The sequence below is a fragment of the Stegostoma tigrinum genome, chromosome 20, assembly GCF_030684315.1.
Source record: "Stegostoma tigrinum isolate sSteTig4 chromosome 20, sSteTig4.hap1, whole genome shotgun sequence".
NCBI lineage: Eukaryota > Metazoa > Chordata > Chondrichthyes > Orectolobiformes > Stegostomatidae > Stegostoma > Stegostoma tigrinum.
In genome coordinates this window covers 47,449,008-47,469,018 of record NC_081373.1, presented here as the reverse complement: position 1 = coordinate 47,469,018, position 20,011 = coordinate 47,449,008, and the positions used below count along the sequence as shown (strand labels likewise).

The following is a 20,011-nucleotide window of genomic DNA, read 5'->3' as shown; positions in this document are numbered from 1 at the left end:
TGATTTTGGGAATTAATAATGGAAAATAAACAGTGGCAAATGAATATAACATATATTTTTCTTGTCTTTACTGTAGAAAACCCAAACAATATTCTAGATATAGTTATGAATTAGAAAGAGAAAGGGCGTTAGGTATTTAAAATAATTATAATCACCAGGGAAAGGGTACTGAGAAAATGATTAGAATTTAGAGTGTGGAATCCGACATGTTTCTGAGTGACATAGCCTATGATGAGACGTGAGAGAGAATAAGAGAAGTCTAATGACACCCATCTCAATGTTGAGAGCATCTTACTGCATCCTGTGTGCTTTTCACAAGCGGCATGGCAAGATTCTTATTTGACAGCAGCGAGTAAGCCAAGTAAGAGGTTCCCCCTTTAAGGAGGAGATGAGGGAGACATTTTTTTTCTCTCAGAGGAAGCTCTCTTCTCCATGAAGTGGTAGAGACAGAGCCACTGAAAACTATTAGGGCAGGGGTAAACACACTCTTGACTATAACAAGGGAGTCAAAGGTTATTGAGGGAGGAAGTAATGTGGATTTGATGCCAAAATCTTATTAAATGTCAGAGCAAGCTCAAGGGGCTCAATGGCTTACTCTTGATCCTCATATTTTTGTATGAAGGGTCTGGACAGCATAGATGGGAACATATAGTTCCTATTGATGGGAAGGGTAAGAACCAGAGAACAAGGATTCATGGTCATTTGCAAAAAAGCAACATGAGAGAGGCTTTTTGAAATGTGCTGTCTGAAAGTATAGAGGAAGGAGATTTAATTTGGGCACTCAATAAAAGGGGAACGACCTGTGGGAAAATATATGCCCGCAGGAGAGGGTTGGGGAGCGGAGAGAGCAGAGTTGTTCTTGCAAGGAACAGGCATTTGTTCAACTTATGTAATAACTATTGTATGATTCTCTGAACTTAATGAGTTAGCCTCACAAATCTCAAGGTGATAAGTCTTTTGCATTTGAACTGGTAGCAGTTCTGGTCTACCCAGTGTCAGAGCTGTATCACTAGATTCAGGCCTCACAGCTACATGGACACAGCTCAGCATTAAATAATGCCACAGGCCATCTTTCATTCTGATTTCGACCTTCCCTGCTTTATTACTGCATTTATGTTACTCGTTGCTAGAGTTGAGCCAGCATTGACCAAGCATACAATCGACCGAGAAAGGTCAGAGTTTGCTCTCCGGTTACAGTCCTGCACCACAACATGGTGTCAATTTATTTAAAAAGAGCGAATCTCTCAGAATCCCAGTGCAGAAAGATAAGTCAGATTGAAGTGATCAGCAGGTAGAAACTGTGGTGTATTCTCCAACTAGTTGTACCCTGACAATAAACAGTGATGTCTAAGATTTTGGAGTAGATCTGTCGCTCGGGTTGTGGGTGTTGAGGTTGGTTGGCTCACCGAGCTGGTTTGTTGTTCTGCAGACGTTTTGTTACCATGCTGGGTAATACCCTCAGTGCAGCCTCTGACGAAGCGTCAGTGTGTTTTCCCGCCTGGTTTTTAAACTCTGGGGTCTGTTGCGATGGATTGCCTCACTTCCAGGTTTCCTCTGTAGTGGAATGTATGTGGGGTTGAGTTCAATGTGTTTATTAATAGCATAGTTCATGGAGTGCCATGCTTCCAGGAATTCTCGTGCCTGTCTCTGCCTAGCCTGTCCCAGGAGCTTGGTGTTGTCCCAGTCGAAGTCGTGGTTCTCCTTGTCCATGCGGATTGAGATGAGTGAGTATTAGTCGTGTCTTTTTGTAGACAGTTGGTGTTCATGTTCTCTTGTTGTTAGTTTCCTTCCTGTTTGTCTGATGTAGTGTTTCTTGCAGTCTCTGCAGGGGATCTTGTAGATGACATCGGTCCTGTCCATGGCAGTGAGTGGGTCTTTAGTTCGGGTGAGCACTTGTCTTCGGGTAGGCCTGCTATGCTCATCCAGCCCCACACCCTGTTATCTCGGATACTCCACCATCTGCAGTTCCTATTGTCTCTTCTTCACAACTTCAACAATGTGGCTGATGAACAACGCAAGTCACTTCCGTTTTCCATACGCCCCCACCCCTGGCCATCCCGTCATCTCCAGGAAAATCGGTGATTTAGGAATGTAGGCCGCCTTGCAGGCGATCAGAGCCATGTCTTTGTCATCCTGCCTCCAAACAGTTCCGAAAATCCAGCCGCCCAAAGTTTCTGGAATTATCCACCTGCCTGTCTGAGTTAGTCTTCAACTTCCCAACATATTTTCCTGACTAAGATTCATGGTGATCATTCTCTCAACTAAAAATGATCCGATAGGCTACAGAAATGAAATGACTGAGAGGAAAAGTTGAAAATTTAAATTTAGAAATGTTTGTTTGTGGCAAAGTTTAACGCAACAGTACTTCCCTCTCCTATCCTCACGCCTGTTAAATTATATATGAGCATTTTAAGTAGCTGTACAGTAACAGGTAACCACAGTAACTGAGGACAATTGTCATCTTTGAGTTGGTTAAGAGTGTTTCTTTGGTTGAAAGGAGATTTATGAGATGGTATACACTCTACGTAAAGTATGTCTAATGGTAAGAGGATTAAATGTTGATTTTACAGTTTCTTTCGCTGATCCATCTCCTTCAAATTAAGTGTTCTTTTTTCCAATCATTTGTTCTTTCCAACACATTAGCCTACATTTTCCTAATCCATGTTATTTCGATAGTATGACTATTCCATCGGAATACCCTTTCTTCAAGTAGTTTGAATGTTTATATTCATGAATATACAAACACATAGAAACACACAGACACAGACACACACACTCCAATGTATAAATACTGTGGCTGAAAAAGCACTTCAGTGGCTGGGAATTCTGCAGGAACTCACCCAAAGCTTTTCCATCATTCTACAGGACACATATCACAGAAAAGGAATAATCTCCATTTGTCTGGATGAGCGCAGATCTAATAATACTAAAGTTTGAGGGGGTCTGGTAGCACATTGGTGCCTCTGAGCCTGGAGAGCCATGTTCAAATTCCACCTGAGCCAGCGTTGTGTATCTCATTCTGATTCTGCGGCATCTGCAGTTCCTACTGTCCATGAATAATAATATGTGAGCAAGTAGATTAGAAAATATGTGAAAACAACTTAAATCACTCGACACTATCACAAGAAAGGAGCTCCTTAATTGCTGTCCATGCCTCACTTTAACATTTAATCACACTACTATCAATGCATTCTGGCAGCAAATGCGCAAAATTTACAGAATCACAGAACTGTTAACAGTGCAGAAGATGGCCATTTGGCCCATCGTGCCTGCACTAGTTCTACTACCCAGTGCCAATCCCCTGCCATTTCCCCATATCCTTGCACATGATTTCTATCCAAATAGTCAAGCAATGCCTTCTGAAAAGCTTCAACTCAACCTGCTTCCACCATATTTCCAGACAGTACATTCTAAACCCTACTTGCTGAGTGAAACAAAAAGGCATTCTCACATCACCCTTGCTTCTTTTGCATGTCACGTTTAATCAATGACCTCATGTTCTTTTTTCTTTTACAAAGAAGAACAGCTTCTCCCTGTCTACCCTGCCCAGACTGCTCAGGATTTTGAAATTTCTCTAAAATCTGCTCTTGGCCTTCTTTTGTTTAAGCAATCCCAACTTCTTTAATCCAACCTCATCACTGAAGGTTCTCATTCCTGGAACCATTACAGTAAATCATTTCTACATTCTCTCCAATGTACCCACATCTTTCCTATAATATGGCGCCCACAAATGCACACAATATTCCAGCTGTGGTCTAACAAGTGTCTTGTACAAGTTCAATATCACTTACTTACTCTTGTAATGTATGCCCCTATTAATAAAGCCTAGAACATTGTATGCATCATTGCCCTGTCACTTCTCCCACTATTTTCAGTGATCTGTGCACATATACACTAAGGTCCTAGATCCTGCACTCCCTTTAGAATTGTACCCCGTTTTAAATTGCCTTTCAATGTTCTTCTGACCTTTCACCTCACACTTCCCTGTATTGAACCTCATCTGTCTCCTATTTGCCTACTCCATCAACTTGGCAATGTCTTTCTCACACTAACCTCCATATGTTAAAAGTTCTCCCAAGTTTAGAGTCATCTGCAAACTCTGAAATTGTCCCTTGCACACCAAGGTCCACATCACATTAATAAATGTCAGGAAAAGCAAGGGTCCTAATACTGACTCCTGGAAACTCCACTACAAACTTCCTCCAACCTGAAAAATATCTATTGAGCATTAATCTCAGTTTCCTATCGGTCAGGCAGGCTTGTATCCATGCTGTTACTGTCCCTTTTATGCCATGATGTTTTAACATGCCTCATCTCTCTCTTACTAATTCACTCACTCCAGTAGCTGAATGGCTGGACATGATCCAGACCTGGTAATCTCCAAATCTGGTTGCATCCTCTGAAAGCAGGTTGGGAAAGCAAAGTTGACCTCAGAATCTGGAGGCCACCCTGGATAAAATCAGTAGTATTCTTGTTCTCAATCTCAGAATTACTTATTCAATGAGTATTAAGTGAGCAGGAGTGGCCCGAGCTGGGAGAAATTCTAAGCTGGGAGACAATGAGGACCCAACCAGCAATCTGATTTGATTTTATTTACATTTATTCTCAAATGTACCTAAGTACAGCGAAAGGTTTTGTTTTGTGTGCAGTACAGGAAGATCAAACCGTACAAAGTGTGTTAGAGTAATCAAACAGAGTGAAGAATAAAATGATACAGCTGCAGAGAAGGTGCACAGAGACCAAGATCAAAACTAAATTCAAAAATTTAAGTGGTCCATTCAGAAGTTTAATAACAGTGGTGAAGGAGCTGCTCTCGATTCTATTCATACATGTGTACGTTACGATCTGTAGACTCAATCAGGCAGACTGCAAACAAGAATTACATGAGGCAGCAAATGGGAAAATAAACAGACGAGTTCAATTTATATACAAACAAAAAAATACGATGTTGATAACAAGAATATAATGAAACAAAAAGTGGTGCTAGCATCATCGGTCATATGTCAGTTACCTGGGCACTGTGCACCAATGCATTGGAAGGGCCCCAGATTCTCTAAGGTGATTCCATTCCATCAAGCTCACACACTCAGTGAAGCTGTAAGAGATGTCTTGTGAAGCCAGGGAATTCAGCAGGTAGGGCAAACAGAGACCTCATAATCAGCTCGTAAACTACAGGTTCCACAAACAATGTTTCACAGACCAGACAGGTTATAGAGTGGAAAGGTTGAGCGCAACATTAAGGATGCAGACCAGAGTAGATTTCAAAACTGCACCGAGCACACTTCGATTTAACCACTTCTGAAAGTAAAGAACCTTGAATTTTGGTGGTGATGGGGGGGGGGGGGGGGGGGGGGGGGCGGCAGGGCGTCTATTTTGCTTCTGCATTGACATTGCAATGTTCAATGGTACACTCATGGCACGCTGAGGCGGTCTCACTGAGCTGTTCTGAGGAAGGGTCACTGGGCCCGAAACATTAACTCTGTTTTCTCCTCCACAGATGCTGCCAGGTCTGCCGTTTTTTTCCAGCAACTTTGTTTTTGTCACTGGGCAGTACACTTATTCAGTATTATAATCTGTCACATTACAGCCCACACACAAGGGAGAAGCTTCTAGAAGAATTCAAGGCTCATACATTTCGAGTGTGCCATAAATATCCTTTTCCATATACTAGTGCTGGTCACTCCCAAAAAAAGTCTGAGTCTGATGTTATCAAAAATCTAACAATACATTTGCGTAAACCAGGGTGTAACAATAAACCTCCCTTGTGATCTGAACTTTGCACGGTGCCCTTCACAAGTGTACTTTTCCAATCTTTCCAAAGGAAGACAGGCTTGGTAACATGAGGCCAGATGTCTCATTTCACAAGCGAATAGATCAAACACTTACTTAGCTGAATCAAATATTGCCCTGGAGATTGGGATAAACCAAACCATATGCTCAATCCTTTACAGGGGTTGATCGTAGAGATGTGCAGTGCAGAAATTGACCATTTGGTCCAACTCATCTGTGCCGACTACTTGCTTCTTCAATTACATTTCTTTCAGACGACTTCAAACTGCAAAATTAATAACTGTCACTTTTTTGAGCTTTCACTTGCAGAATGCCAGCCTAAGGTCTTCTCCTTGCAGTCTTTTTACGGAAACCTGAATTTTCCGATATTGTTCTGACCTACTTATGACCAGTCAGGATTCATGCATGGATGATGAACTCCATGAGGACATCAAGGCTTAGTGAAGGTGCAGTGGACACTCACCAGAATATTAGCATGGGTGAAGGTTTTCAGTCGTGTGGGAAGGCATGAGCTTAGCTGCGATCATTCTCGGAGCAGAGATACTTAGAGGAAGGTTTAATTGAAGTGTTCAAAATTATGAAGACTTTTGAGCAAGTAGATTTGCTGAAGATTTACACTGGAAAAAATGATCATAATCAGAGGACATGGACTGAAAATAACCATCAACAGAACCACATCCAAGATGAGGTGTTTTTTTTTCTGCAGCAAGTTATAATGTTGCTGAAAGGATGGCAGAGATTCAGCAGTAACTTTCACAAAGGAACTGGATTATTTTCTGAAAAAATCTTGCCGGGACTATGGAGAAACAGCAAGAGAGAGTGGCACCAAATGGAAAACTCTTTCAAAGTGTTGGTACAGGCATAATGGGCTGAGTGGTCTACTTTAGTGCTCATTGATCCATGACCTATTTCCCACTTGGGATGTAAGTTGCAAAAGTCCACATTCTACCATTTGTGCAATGAATATGGTTCATGCTGATTCTTAGCCCCAGCCTAAAGACATTGACCCTTCAGTGTTCAATGTATTCATCAGGCCTGTTTGCCTGAATTCAATTTGGACATTCACAGCCTGCTAACTGTCACTTTGTTTCTCAACTGATCAATAATTCACTTTTAAAGACAACATCCAAATGTAACACATTCATAAAATCCATTCTATGAAAAAAGGAATGATCAAATAAAACCAAATTGTGACAGCAAGAAAACCATTAACAGGATTTCTTGGAATAAACTAAATTAGTCCAATTTACTCGAGTCATGTGTCATACATCATTCTGCTCAGATTGGGTGGTTTAAATTGAAATTTTATGCAATCTTTTGCCAATGTGACAAATATCATTAACGTTATCTTCAACATCTTTGAAATGTAACAATGACTTCATTGGAATTGCATATCCAATTCTGCACAGAGAGTAAAATGTCAATATTGGTTAATGAATAATCGCAACGACTGTCCAGCAAGTTAGTGAAGCCTTTATTTCCTGCACTCGCAGTCATCACAGTTAAACATCAGCAACATTTGTAGGAAGATTGAGGCTGACAGACCTAGAATCTTCAAAATATGTATTTGCCAGCCATGCCTTGTGGTCAACCTACAACAGCTAGGGTGGTCATTTGACCAAGATAGGTGGCACACCTACTGTAGAACCCATTGATTTCATTCCAATAATGACTGCCCTCTGTCACTGCACTGCGCTATTTAGCTGGCAAAGGGTATTCCAGTACAGCTATCTTTGCAGCTGTTGAACAAATGCTTGTTAGTGTCATGTGACCTTTGTGGCAAAATAACGCACTGAGATATTACTATGTAACTGTGAGTGAGATCTTATAGTTCTATAATGAGACATTCTCCCCAACCTCACTGTCAGCATGTTATCTGATGTGGTCATGTTCAATGGAACAATTTGAAATGCACTGGGTAGACTTGCGGCACTAATCTTTATTTGTATATTCCAAGATACTGACACCAAGGTGGGAAGAATGTCCAACATGGAAACATAGAAGCTAGGAGCAGGATGAGGCCATTTGGCCCTTTGAGACTCCTCCACTATTCTTCGTGATCATGGTTGATCGTCCAACACAATGGCCTAATCTTACTTCCTTCGCATAACTTTTGAGCCCATTTGCGCCAGGTGCGATATCTAGTCACTTCTTGAATACATGCAATATTTTGGCATTAACTACTTCCGGTGGTAATGAATTCCACAGGCTCACCACTCTTTGGGTGAAGAAATGTCTCCTCATCTCCGTCCTAAATGATCTACCCCGAATCCTCATACTATGACACCTGGTTCTGGACACACCCACCATCAGGAACATCCTCCCTGCATCTACCATGTCCAATCTTGTTAGAACTTCGTAAGTCTCTATGAGGACCACCACCCCCACCTCATTTGTCTGAAGTATAGCAAAAATAATCGCAACCTAGTCAATCTCTCCTCATACGTCAGTCCCACCATCCCCCAAATCAGCCTGGTAAACCTTGGCTGCACCCCTTTGAGAGCAAGAGCATCCTTTTTCCTCAGAAAAGGAGACCAAAACGGCACACGATACTCCAGATGTGGTCTCACCAAGGCCCTGTACAACGGCAACAACACATCCCTGCCCCTATTCTCATAACCTCTCGCAATGAAGGCCAACATACCATTTGCCTTCCTTATTGCCTGCTGCACCTGCATGCTTCCCTTCAGCGACTGGCACACAAAGACACTCAGGTCCCACTTCGCACTCCCCTCTCCCAATTTACAGTCACAAAGTCTTCAGCAGAAAATGGTTCGATCTTCATAAACAATAAAGGTTTCTTACTTAGTCCTTAATAGCTATTTGAATTACATCTGAGATACAAGATAATCTCTTGTAAAACTGTCAGACTCAATGTAAAAGCAAGTACACATCACTGCTACTGAATTAGTCTCTCATACCAACTTGACAACAAACACAGGACTGGTTAGCTTCTCCCAAGAACAGTCCTTAATAAATATTTTCAAAACAACCTGCTTTGGAGATGTTGTTACACACCTTTGGAGCAGGTGAGACGTGAACTTGGATCTCCTGGCTCGGCGGAAGGGACACTATCACTGCACCACAGCAGCCTCCCAACATCCTTTACAATCCTGGCGGGAGAAGTTTTCCTTATATTGTCCTGCGAACTGCCTTCTGCAATAATATGATTCACATAGATGTGGGAATGATAAGATTGGTTTTACTTACTCTCTGTCAATCACTAGGCAGGTCACTGTTTCAGCTGCGATCACATTGGCTGTCCTCACATCCTCTCTGTAAAATGAAACAGGGGCAGAGTGTAAGTTCAGGCTGCAGACATCACGCACACTCGTAAACAGTACAGGCAATGCAGGGTAACTTTAAAGTTCAGCATTTGGCAGGGAACCTGGTGGACATCAGATCTGTCACATGTTACATAACTCCGTTACACAGAAATCAGTTTTAACCAGAGGTGCAACAGCACCAGAGTGTCAGGACCAGGACTGCTTAAAAACTCTGAATGGAAGGCAACACATTGACATGAAGTTTTGGTTCAATTTTAGGTAGGTTTTGATTATGGCATTTTCTGCTCTCTGTTTGCAAAAGGAAATCAATATAGACAGACAACGTCTGTGAAGTGTCAATGGGAAGTTAGAGCAATTTTCCTCTTTCCACGCAGTCAAGGTCATGTGAGCCGTGCCCACCGAGTGGAAACCAGACAGGCAAGCTGTTAAAATTGGCCTCAGAGCTCTCTGCCACTGTTGACCCATTTCAACTCACTTTTCTGAGCAGGTGAGAGAGCAACACAACACAAACCGACAGGCAAGGCTTAGGTATTCTGAACAGCCTGGAATGATGCCACTTGGCCGAGTTTGTTATTTTCTGCAGAGGCCTGAGAGAGGAAAACAGCTCAGGATCTTACAGTAGGCCAATCTGCCTTGAAGAGCAGTGAGGACTGGAAGAGGCACAGCATAAGGTAGCCTCAAATTTTTAACGTTTCTGGTGTGTGCTAAGGAAAAGGAAGAGGGATGTGCCCACAATCTCAAAGGCCACTCAATCCCCTTCCTATAGCTACTTTTTAACTTTAAAAATATACTTTATTCATAAAAATATCTTTATCTACATACATTGTCACTCAACCAGTTTGGTTCTGGACAGTCTGAGCACACTGGGTCTCAGTGACTGCTACCATTCGCTGGGCCTCCTGCAACCTGATATTTTGCTCCTACCTACCAGTCAACAGCCACTTCCCACTTGTGCTGATTGAGATTGGAAGGAACTTTCACAAATTAAATACGGGGTTAAAATAGTCCTAGTAACTGAATCATTGTAGCTGTAGATGTTAAAAGAACCCTCTGCCAGCATGAGTTAAAGAACCATTAGAGACTGACAGGTGGATTGCTAAGTGATTCTCCCTGGCCATTTCAACATCTTACATGTAGTTAGAGCTTTGTTTAATTTATTCACTTTGAAATTTGTGTCATATATAGACAGGGTGGTTAAAAAGGTGTTTCGCATGCTTGTCTTCATCCCTTAGTCCTTTGAGGATAGGAGTTGAGAAGTCATGTTGAGGTTGTACAGGACATTGGTGAGGCCTCTTCTAGAATACTGTGCCTCATTTCTGGTCACCCGATTATAGGAAGAATATTATTAAGGTGGAGAGGGTTCAGAAGAGATTCACCAGGATGTTGCTGGGTATGGAAGGTTTGAGTTATAAAGAAAGGCTGGATCGGCTGGGACTTTTCTCACTGGAGCATAGGAGGTTGAGAGGCGACCTTACGGAGGTTTATAAAATGATGAGGGGTATAGACAGAGTTAACAGCAGTTTCCTTTACCTTAGCTTGGGGAGTTTAAGATTAGGGGGCACAATTTTGAGGGGACAGAAGAGCAATTTTAAAAAAAGACATGAGGGGCAATTTTTTTTTAGGCAGACGATGATTTGCGTGTCAAATGAACTTCCTGAGGAAGTGATGGATACGGGTGCAGTTGCAATGTTTTCAAGACATTTGGATATGTACATGAATAAGAACGGTTTGGAGGGATACGGGCCTGAAGCAGACAGGTGGGATTGGTATAGTTTGGGATTATGTTCAGCATGGACTGGTTGGACCGAAGGGTCTGTTTCTGCGCTGTACGACCCTATATAGCTAATGACTGCAGGGACCAGTGTAGCAGATCGGGAGACTGCGGATGATGATGCAGGATGCCCTCAAATAGCTGTGGCACCAGAAGGCCAGAGTTTGGACTATTTCAACTTGGCACAGGTGGCAGCAGTCTGGGCTGGTTGTTTGATACATAATAGGAAGTGTGCGAACGGAATGGAGCCATGGAAGGATGAATGTTCTGCTCCTGAGGGAAGACAGCGAGTTTGTTCCATGGAACCAATGTCACTATCCTTGGATGGTGCCTAATCAATCCCAGCTATTTTCAGGAGCACTAATTATTGGAATGTTGTCAGAGCCTGCAGAAGCCTGTATTCCACAGCAGCCTCAACTTCACTTTGTGCTTCCATTGCAGCACTCCAACTGATACCTTCTCCTCAGGCTGAACTGAGATTTCGAGTTGCACAGTCAGCTTGGCCAGCCTTCTCACTGAGTTGGATGGCATTTCCCAGGCTGGAAGTTTGAGATCCTGCACAAACCCTGCCCAAGGCGGTGCCAGGCTCCTCCAAGTTCCTTAATATTGCCCTTTGGTTTTCAGACAGTTTTTCCCAAGCATCAAGCATTTTAGTCTGTTCATCCACCAGCCTTTTTCTGTAGGCTGCATTAATGGAGTGCTGATCTAAGTCCTTTCCTCCAGAATTCATTCTGATTTCCAGAGCTTCTGTTAACCTTGACCCTGCTCTGACCACAGGACACTTATACACAAGGTCTTGCCGGATGTAGATCCCAATTCCAAGCTGTTCTGTAATGTCCATGCAGCGTCAGTATTTGAACTGATAGCTACGAATGTAAATGCCAGTGTTTCTCACCAATCCCTCCGTACGCTCTCTTTTCCACTTTTGCCTGGCAAGGTGGCATTTCTTGAGTATCTGAAAGCGAGAGGCCGTGAGGGGATTGAGCGAATGGGGAGAAAACAAGGGGCATATATTTATAGTATTTGCAATCTGAAAATCAACCGAAACTACACAATAAGTGAGAAGTAAGATGTGAGAACAGGACGAGATCGAATTGAAGATTTACAGACCCATTACTGGCAACAAACTTCGACACAACTGTTGCAATGCCAGTCCAACTACCAATCCATAAAGTATCATAAACTTGCTCATTTCTTGTATTAATTTGCTTGACGCAATATTACCTATCATATTGGAAAGGTAAACAGCACAGGTTCAATTGGCTTGAAAATCACAAACAGGTTAACTTAAGAGATAAGTTGATAATACATCCTTTGTCTGACATGCCACTGCTTCAAGTCCTCATGGCTCCTGGTCCTGTGGTGTCATCCTGGATTTTGGCTCATTGACATGCTCAACTTTCAAAGCAGCAACACAACACTACCCAATTCCTCTGTGTTTAATCGTTTTCTTAAAGAACATCCTTTTAAATTGGGGAAATAAAGCTTCGTCCTCTGGGTTAACATTTTCACAAATGCTTGAAGAACTGTCATCTCATTTCTCTCCATGTCTATGTAACTCTGAAGTTAGTGCAGGCTGCACAAGAAATGTCACACTTCCAAGATGGTAAAAAATAATATTCTATAAACAGTTGCCCAAACACCTAACAATAATGGAGATCAGATTGAAATGGATCATGGTTGTCAATCAAAGAAATGACAACTGCAGAGATAACAACAAAACGCACTTTGAACCAGCTCAAAAGAACTGAAATTGCATTACCAGTAAATCATTTTGATGTTGATGGTGTCCCTTTAAAAACACAGCTGTCCACATGCCTTCAATGCTTTTTGTTATGGGGTGAGGGTGGGAGGAACTCAGTGAGCTTGTCTCTAAAGCAGAGATACCCTTTCATTTTCATTAAAGTCTGCAATTTTCAGATTTTGTTGCCATTAAGAAACAATTTATAAACAATATCTTTCCCACAGTTAACTACAATTTGCAATCAGTATTTTTTGTTAGATACAATAAACAGAATATTTACAACATGCAATAATAAACACAGATCCCTTGTTAACATGATGCAATAATCCAGGAAATTGTTAAAGCTTTAACAATATAAATACATGAACAAATCCGAAATTCATCTGATGTTACAGTTCCAACACTCGTTAAGGATTTAACATTCAAGTCTTATTGATGTTAGATAGTTGTATAATCAAATGAACTTCACTGAGAGCTAAATATTACAGTTGACATCTCAGATGAACTTAAATCAGGTTTAGAATCTTCTCAATAATATTTACTCTCTTACATTACATGGTTTGTGGTTTCTGTGTTGATTTGTCAACACATTTTAATTCAATAGTTTCTCATTCCCTTTAGTTAGCAACTGTACTTACACTGTGAAAAACCTAAAGTAAATTTAAAACTCAGTAATATTTTCATAAGAAGAAATCAACAGGGTACAGTTCAGCCAAACAGATGCATTTTAAGGAAAATAAATTCACTAACTCGGATATTTCCCCATCTGTTTCTTCATCAGTGTATTCTGAAGAACTGTTCTCGAACTCTGTTTCAGTGTCTGAATTGCTCATATTTCTCTGAAAATCGTTTCCTTCCACTAGGCTCCACATCAAACTCTGTCAGCTTTTAAACAGCCAGCTGCAATATCCTGTTCATTGGAAGGAGTCTGGCCTGGGTCCAGTGCACCTCCAGGCTCAACGAGCAACAGGACACCAGGAGTTACAACTGCTGAGGGAGGCAAGAACCCGATACCACCAGGGGCATCTTGAAAAGTATACTGTCCATCCAAAATGTTGGTTTGTCGCTCATCACTGGAGGCCTTTCATTTACCCAGGCCGCTGCTTCTATCTATATCAGCAATTACAAACTCTCGCAGACTGCTTTTGTACTGTACTGTTTTTCTGCCATGGGATACTTTCAACTTGGCTCTTGAAATACACTGCACCTGTTTATTAACACGTTTGTCCCCAAGACAACACTGCATCTACTCAACAATTGTCCTTGGGAAGAAGCAAGTGTCACCCGCCTGTAATGACTTGGAGTCTATAATCGTTGGTGATATCTCTTACGCTATGGAGAGCTCTCACAGCATGCCTTGGAACACAGGTCTGCGTTGTATTGGTGAATTGATCCATGGAATGCAACAGTGGCTACTGCAATGTAGATTAGAAAAATCACACAATGATTTGGGGATCAATATTTCACTTTGTCTACTGAAGGTAGCAGTGGCCAATGGCAAACCTTGCTCACTGGATACTTTGAAGCAGAAAACACCGCAAATCAGCTTTTTATAAATAGAGGAACAAAGTGACATTCCACCGCAATGACCAACAGACTAAGAGTCAATTGACATAAGCTTGTGAACCCTCCCCTCAGAGATCTCAACCTTATCCTTGCATGTGATCTTCCCTTGGCTGACTGCTTAGGCATCACCATGAAGCCATTAGCTAGTTACACCCTTCCCATCGCAAGCAATGTAACTAGCAGTGTTCCTGCAGACATCCCCTCCTCAACATGTTCGTACCAGCCATTTTTTTTTCAGTCAGCTCATACCCAACACTTTCCATGCTCAGTATGTCTTGGCTTCTATCTTGTTCACTCTGATTACCAACCAATTGACCTGTTGCACGCAGCTTATGGAACAAGGCACAGGCATCTATAGCTCTCTCACATCCTTAAAAATATAAAACTAAACACTTACCAAAATAAATATGAATTCTAGATAAATTCTTTTCCATGAATTCTGCTGTCAGTGATCCTCTCCCTCATCCCTTCATGATGAAGATTATTGGATTATATTCATTTTCTGCACATGCAGTTTATTACATTTTCTACTAAAGCTGCTGTTAATTCCAGGATATTCCCAAAATACAAAAGGAACTCTGGTTTATTTACTTCATTACTTCTCCGCCATCTCCTCCACCTTCACCTCCAACATGAAGTATAAAACATTAATCAACTTCATCATTAAGCTTGGGGCTGTCTAGCTGTCTCAGCTATTTTTCTACCTACTATTTTCTCACTGGGCCAAACTTCCTTTCATGTTCCCCCATACCTTGGCTGGAAATTGCAACTTGCTGTGTCTCGACACAACCATCCCTCCCATCTCCAAACTCAATCAAACTCATTCACAGGGCCCAACCCCTGCTTCTCACTAATGTCTCAACTATCCCTCAAGTCCCCTCATTCCTTGATATTAATATCAGTTGTCCCTCTCAAGTTGGTGTCCCTCTTTCCTAGATATCAGTCATCTGAAATGTGGCTGGCAGAACTGTCTTCTGGACAATTACAGATGGGTGATAAATGCTGGTCCGGCCAGTGATGCCCACATCTCATGAACAAATGAAAAAAATTTATCAGGATTCTCCTCAAAAATAACCCTTTATCCCGTTGTCTTTGCAATCTACATTCCTACCTCCAACCTCTCTTGCATTTCCAAAGTGCTTAATTGTATCATCACCTCCCAAATCTGCTCCCAGCTTATGTGGAACACAGTGTGTCAGTCAGGTTTCCATCCCTTCCAGGATATGAAAACAGCTCTCACTACAGCCAGAAATAAAAACCTAAGTTACAGTGAAAAAAGTAAAATTACCATTCTTGATGACAAGGTGTAGAGCTGGATGAACACAGCAGGCCAAGCAGCATCACAGGAGCAGGAAGGCTGACATTTCGGGCCGAGACCCTTCTTCAGAAATGGGGGAGGGGAAGGGGTTTCTAAAATAAATAAGGAGAAAGGGGGAAGGGGATAGAAGATGGATAGAGGAGAAGATAGGTGGAGAGGAGACAGATAGGTCAAAGAGGCAGGGATGGAGCCAGTAAAGGTGAGTGCAGGTGGGGAGGTAGGGAGGAGATAGGTCAGTCCAGGGAGGACGGACAGGTCAAGGGGGCGAGATGAAGTTAGTGGGTTGGATATGGGGGTGTGGCTAGAGGTGGGAGAAGGGGATAGGTGGGAGGAAGGACAGGTTAGGGAGGCAGGGACGAACTGGGCTGGTTTTGGGATGCGGTGGGGGAGGGGTGATTTTGAAACTTTTGAAGTCCACATTGATACCATTGGGCTGCAGGGTTCCCAAGCAGAATATGAGTTGCTGTTCCTGCAACCTTTGGATGGCATCATTGTGGCACCGCAGGAGGCCCAGAATGGACGTGTCATCTGAGGAGTGGGAGGGGGAGTTGAAATGGTTTGCAACTGGGAGGTGCAGTTGTTTAGTGCGAACCAAGCATAGGTGTTCCGCAAAGCGGTTCCCCAAGCTTCCATCTGGTTTCCCCGATGTAGAGCAGGCCACAGTGGGAACAGCAGATGCAGAATACCACATTAGCAGAAGTGCAGGTGAACATCTGCTTGATGTAGAAAGTCTTCTTGGGGCCTGGGATGGGGGTGAGGGAGGAGGTGTGGGGGCAGGTGTAGCACTTCATGCGGTTGCAGGGGAAAGTGCTGGGTGTGGTGGGGTCAGAGGGGAGTGTGGAGCAGACAAGGGAGTCACAGAGAGAGTGGTCCCTCCGGAAAGCAGATAAGGGTGAGGACGGAAAATTGTCTTTGGTGGTGGGGTTAGATTGCAGATGGCAAAGTGTCGAAAGATGATGCGTTGGATCTGGAGGTTGGTGGGGTGGTACGTGAGGACAAGGGGGATTCTCTTTTGGCGGTTATTGCGGGGACAGAGTGTGAGGGATGAGTTGCGGGAAATGCGGGAGACACGGTCAAAGGCGTTCTCGAACACTGCAGGGGAGAAGTTGCAGTCCTTGAAAAACGAGGACATCTGGATGTGTGGGAGTGGAATGCCTCATCCTGGAAGTAGATGCGGCACATGCAAAGGAATTGGGAATCGGGGATGGAATTTTTGCTGGAAGGTGGGTGGGAGCAGGTGTATTCTAGGTAGCTGTGGGAGTCGATGAGCTTGAATTGGATATCGGTCTATAGGTGGTTGCCAGAGATGGAGACAGAGAGGTCCAGGAAGGTGAAAGAGGTATTTGAGATGGTTCAGGTGAACTTAATGTTGGGATGGAAGGTGTTGATAAAGTGGATGAACTGTTCGAGCTCCTCGTGGGAGCACGAGGCAGCGCCGATACAGTCATCAATGTAACGGAGGAAGAGGTGGGGGATAGGGCCAGTGTAGGTGCGGAAGAGAGACTGTTCCACGTAATCGACAAAGAGGCAGGCATAGCTTGGGCCCATGCGCATAGCCATGGCTACTCCCTTTGTCTGTAGGAAGCGGGAGGAATCGAACAGAAGTTGTTGAGGGTGAGGACACATTCGGCTAGGCGGATGAGGGTGTCAGTGGAAGGGCATTGGTCGGGCCTGCAGGACAGGAAGAAGCAGAGGGCCTGTAGGCCATCTGGATGGGGAATGCAGGTGTATACGAACTGGACGCCCATGGTAAAGGTGAGGGGACCAGGGAATTGGAAGTTCTGGAGGAGGTGGAGGACATGGGTGGTGTCACAGATGTCGGTACGAAGTTGCTGGACCAAGGGAGAGAAGATAGAGTCGAGATAGGTGGAGATAAGTTCGGTGGGGCAGGAGCAGGTGGAGACAATGGGTCGACCAGGGCAGTCAGGTTTGTGGTTTTTGGGAAGGAGATAGAAGCGGGCGGTGCGGGGTTGGGGAACGATGAGGTTGGAGGCTGTGAGGTGTGAGGTGGTGAGGTTGTGGATGGTTTGGGAGATGATGGTTTGGTGGTCAGGGGTGGGATCATGATCAAGGAGGCGGGAGGAGGAGATGTCGGAGAGTTGGCGCCTGGCTTCAGCGACGTAGAGGTCAGTGCGACATACTACAACTGCGCCTCCCTTGTCCACGGGTTTTATGGTGAGGTTGGGGTTGGAGCAGAGGGAGCGGAGGGCTGCATGTTCTGCGGGGGAGAGGCTGGAGTGGGTGAGAGGGGTGGGGAGGTTGAGGTGATTGATAGCTCGACGGCAGTTGGAGATAAATAGATCGAGGGAGGGTAGGAGACCTTGGGGTGGTGCCCAGGAGGAGGGGGTGTGTTGGAGACGGGAGAAGGAGTCAGTAGAGGGAGGGTTAGGCTCATTGTTGAAGAAGTAGGCATGGAGGCGGCAGAAAAACTGCTCAACATCCAAGTGTGAGCAGTATTCGTCGATGTTTGTGTCGATGGGGACAAATGTGAGCCCTTTACTGAGGACTAACGATTCGTCCTCAGTAAGGGGGAGATCTCGGGGGGGGGATGGTGAAGAGTCGACAGTGCTGGGTCTGCTGTCTCCTCTGGAGCTGGTGGCTTTGGAGGCTGTGGGCAGAGCGACATCGGCATTGGTGGTGGGCCGTGTGGCGTTGATGGTGGGCCGTGTGGCATCAGTTGTGGGTGGAGTTGCGATGGCGTTGGCGCGTCACTGTTGGCGGTTGGCAGAGTTGCATCGACGTCGGTGATGGGCGGAGCGGGGTAGGCGTCAGCAGCAGTGGTGACGGTAGGTGCGTCCTCAGTATCTTTGGTGTTGGCATCCGAAATGGAGGCGGTGGCAACCGCAGTGGTATCAATGGCGTTCGCTGTCCCCGAAGTGGTGTGCTCTGACAGTGGCCAATGGCCAATGGCAACAGGTACATTGTGGGGAAAGTCCTGGGTAGCGGGGGGTTGGGGATTTGGGAGGTGGAAGAAGCCCATTTTGGGTGGTAGGAACCAGTAAGTTTACTGTACTTATGGTTTTTAGTGTCCAGTAAAGTTACCCATTTTGCCCCTTTTGTGTTGTCCGCAGAATTTATCATACATGATGCCAACATCCACATCTAACACATTTCCGAAGGGTGATACTACTCTTACTTGGTCCCAAACCTGTTTAAATGCAGCCAGCATATTACTCCTCACTTGCTCTATAACCTGTGGATCTATTCTTTACCTCTCACAGTTTCTCAGCTGCACCCTGCTCTTGGTGATAGCATTTGGAAGCACAGTGGAGTTTTCTCTTTGATGCTGATGCTCAATATCATTACCATGGCTCCTGATTCTTTCACATGCGGCACAAATATCAAACTACTCAACTGACATCCTATCGTGGATGAGCAGAAGTTTTCTCCAATCAAATATTGGGAAACCTGAAGCCTTTCCTCTCCAAGTTTCTCATCAGATTGCTGTTTCCATCCTTCTCCATGGCAACTGTCCAAAACTAACACAGACGGTTCACGGCCTTGGAGTCACATTTGCTCCAGAGATAAATTTGTAACCAAATGTTCATAACATAAACTCATGCTAATTTACCCTCCTCTCTCTCCTTTTTGAAGAACCTTCTTAACACCTATTGCCCTAATGTCACCTCTTGTAATGAGGTGCAATTTTCATTTCTTTGATGTGTTTCAGAGCACTTATGACATGAAAGTTGTCATCACCCAAAAGAGTCAACCACATTGCTGTGGATCTGGGGTCATATGTAGGTCATACCAGGTAAGGATGACAGTTTCCTTCCATAAAGGACATTAATAATACAGGAACCATTAATTTAGCCTGACAATATTAAGATATTGGAGAAGCAGTGTTCTCAAAGGTAAAGTCACAATAATTCTACTAGATTATACAGCTGCTCTCCTAGTAGAGATAGAGAAGACTGGTGGTGGTTTAACATGAGATTTACCACACCTCAGGTGAGGGAAGTGCTTGAGAAGAAGAATCCTTCATGGTAACTACAACCCGTGCAGGAATTTAACCCCTGTCGTTGGCATCATCCTAAATCACAAACCAGCTTTTCTGCCAGTGAAGATAAAGTCACTGGATTAGTCATCTATAATCACGATTTAGTGTCTAAGGAAGAGGGTTTGAATCTTACTGTGACCATTACTGAAATCTGAATTCAATGAAAGTATGGAATTTAAAAAAACTAGCATCGTGGTGACCGGGCAACAATAGGCAATTGCCATAAAAAGAATGCATCCTCAATGTCCTTAAAGGAAGGAAATCTGCTGGTTTACGTGATCCCAGATGCACAGCAATGTGGTTGATTCAATACTGCCTTCTGGGCAAGTAGGGTTATGTTGGCATAGCCAGTGACCCTTAAATCCCATGAATACCTTAAAAAATGTTAAGGAGCATGTCCCTTTATGGATCAGGGCTATGGAGAAAGCAGAAAAGAAGTTGGAGGAACAACAAGCCTTCATACTACTGTGCTCAGGTCATAATGAAATTAATTAATAAAATTAATAAAAAGACAGGAAACATTTAAGTACTGGTG

General features: G+C 43.7%; 1 protein-coding gene across 3 annotated transcripts in view; it reads right to left on the bottom strand.

The window, feature by feature from the left end:
* prkg1b (protein kinase cGMP-dependent 1b) overlaps positions 1–20,011 on the bottom strand; it is a 716,840-nt gene that overhangs the window by 114,503 nt on the left and 582,326 nt on the right. For all 3 annotated transcript variants that reach the window (XM_059653149.1, XM_059653147.1, XM_059653148.1), the window contains exon 8: positions 9,001–9,066. In XM_059653149.1, the coding sequence (XP_059509132.1) occupies positions 9,001–9,066 (66 nt within the window). The remainder of the gene's footprint in view (positions 1–9,000; positions 9,067–20,011) is intronic.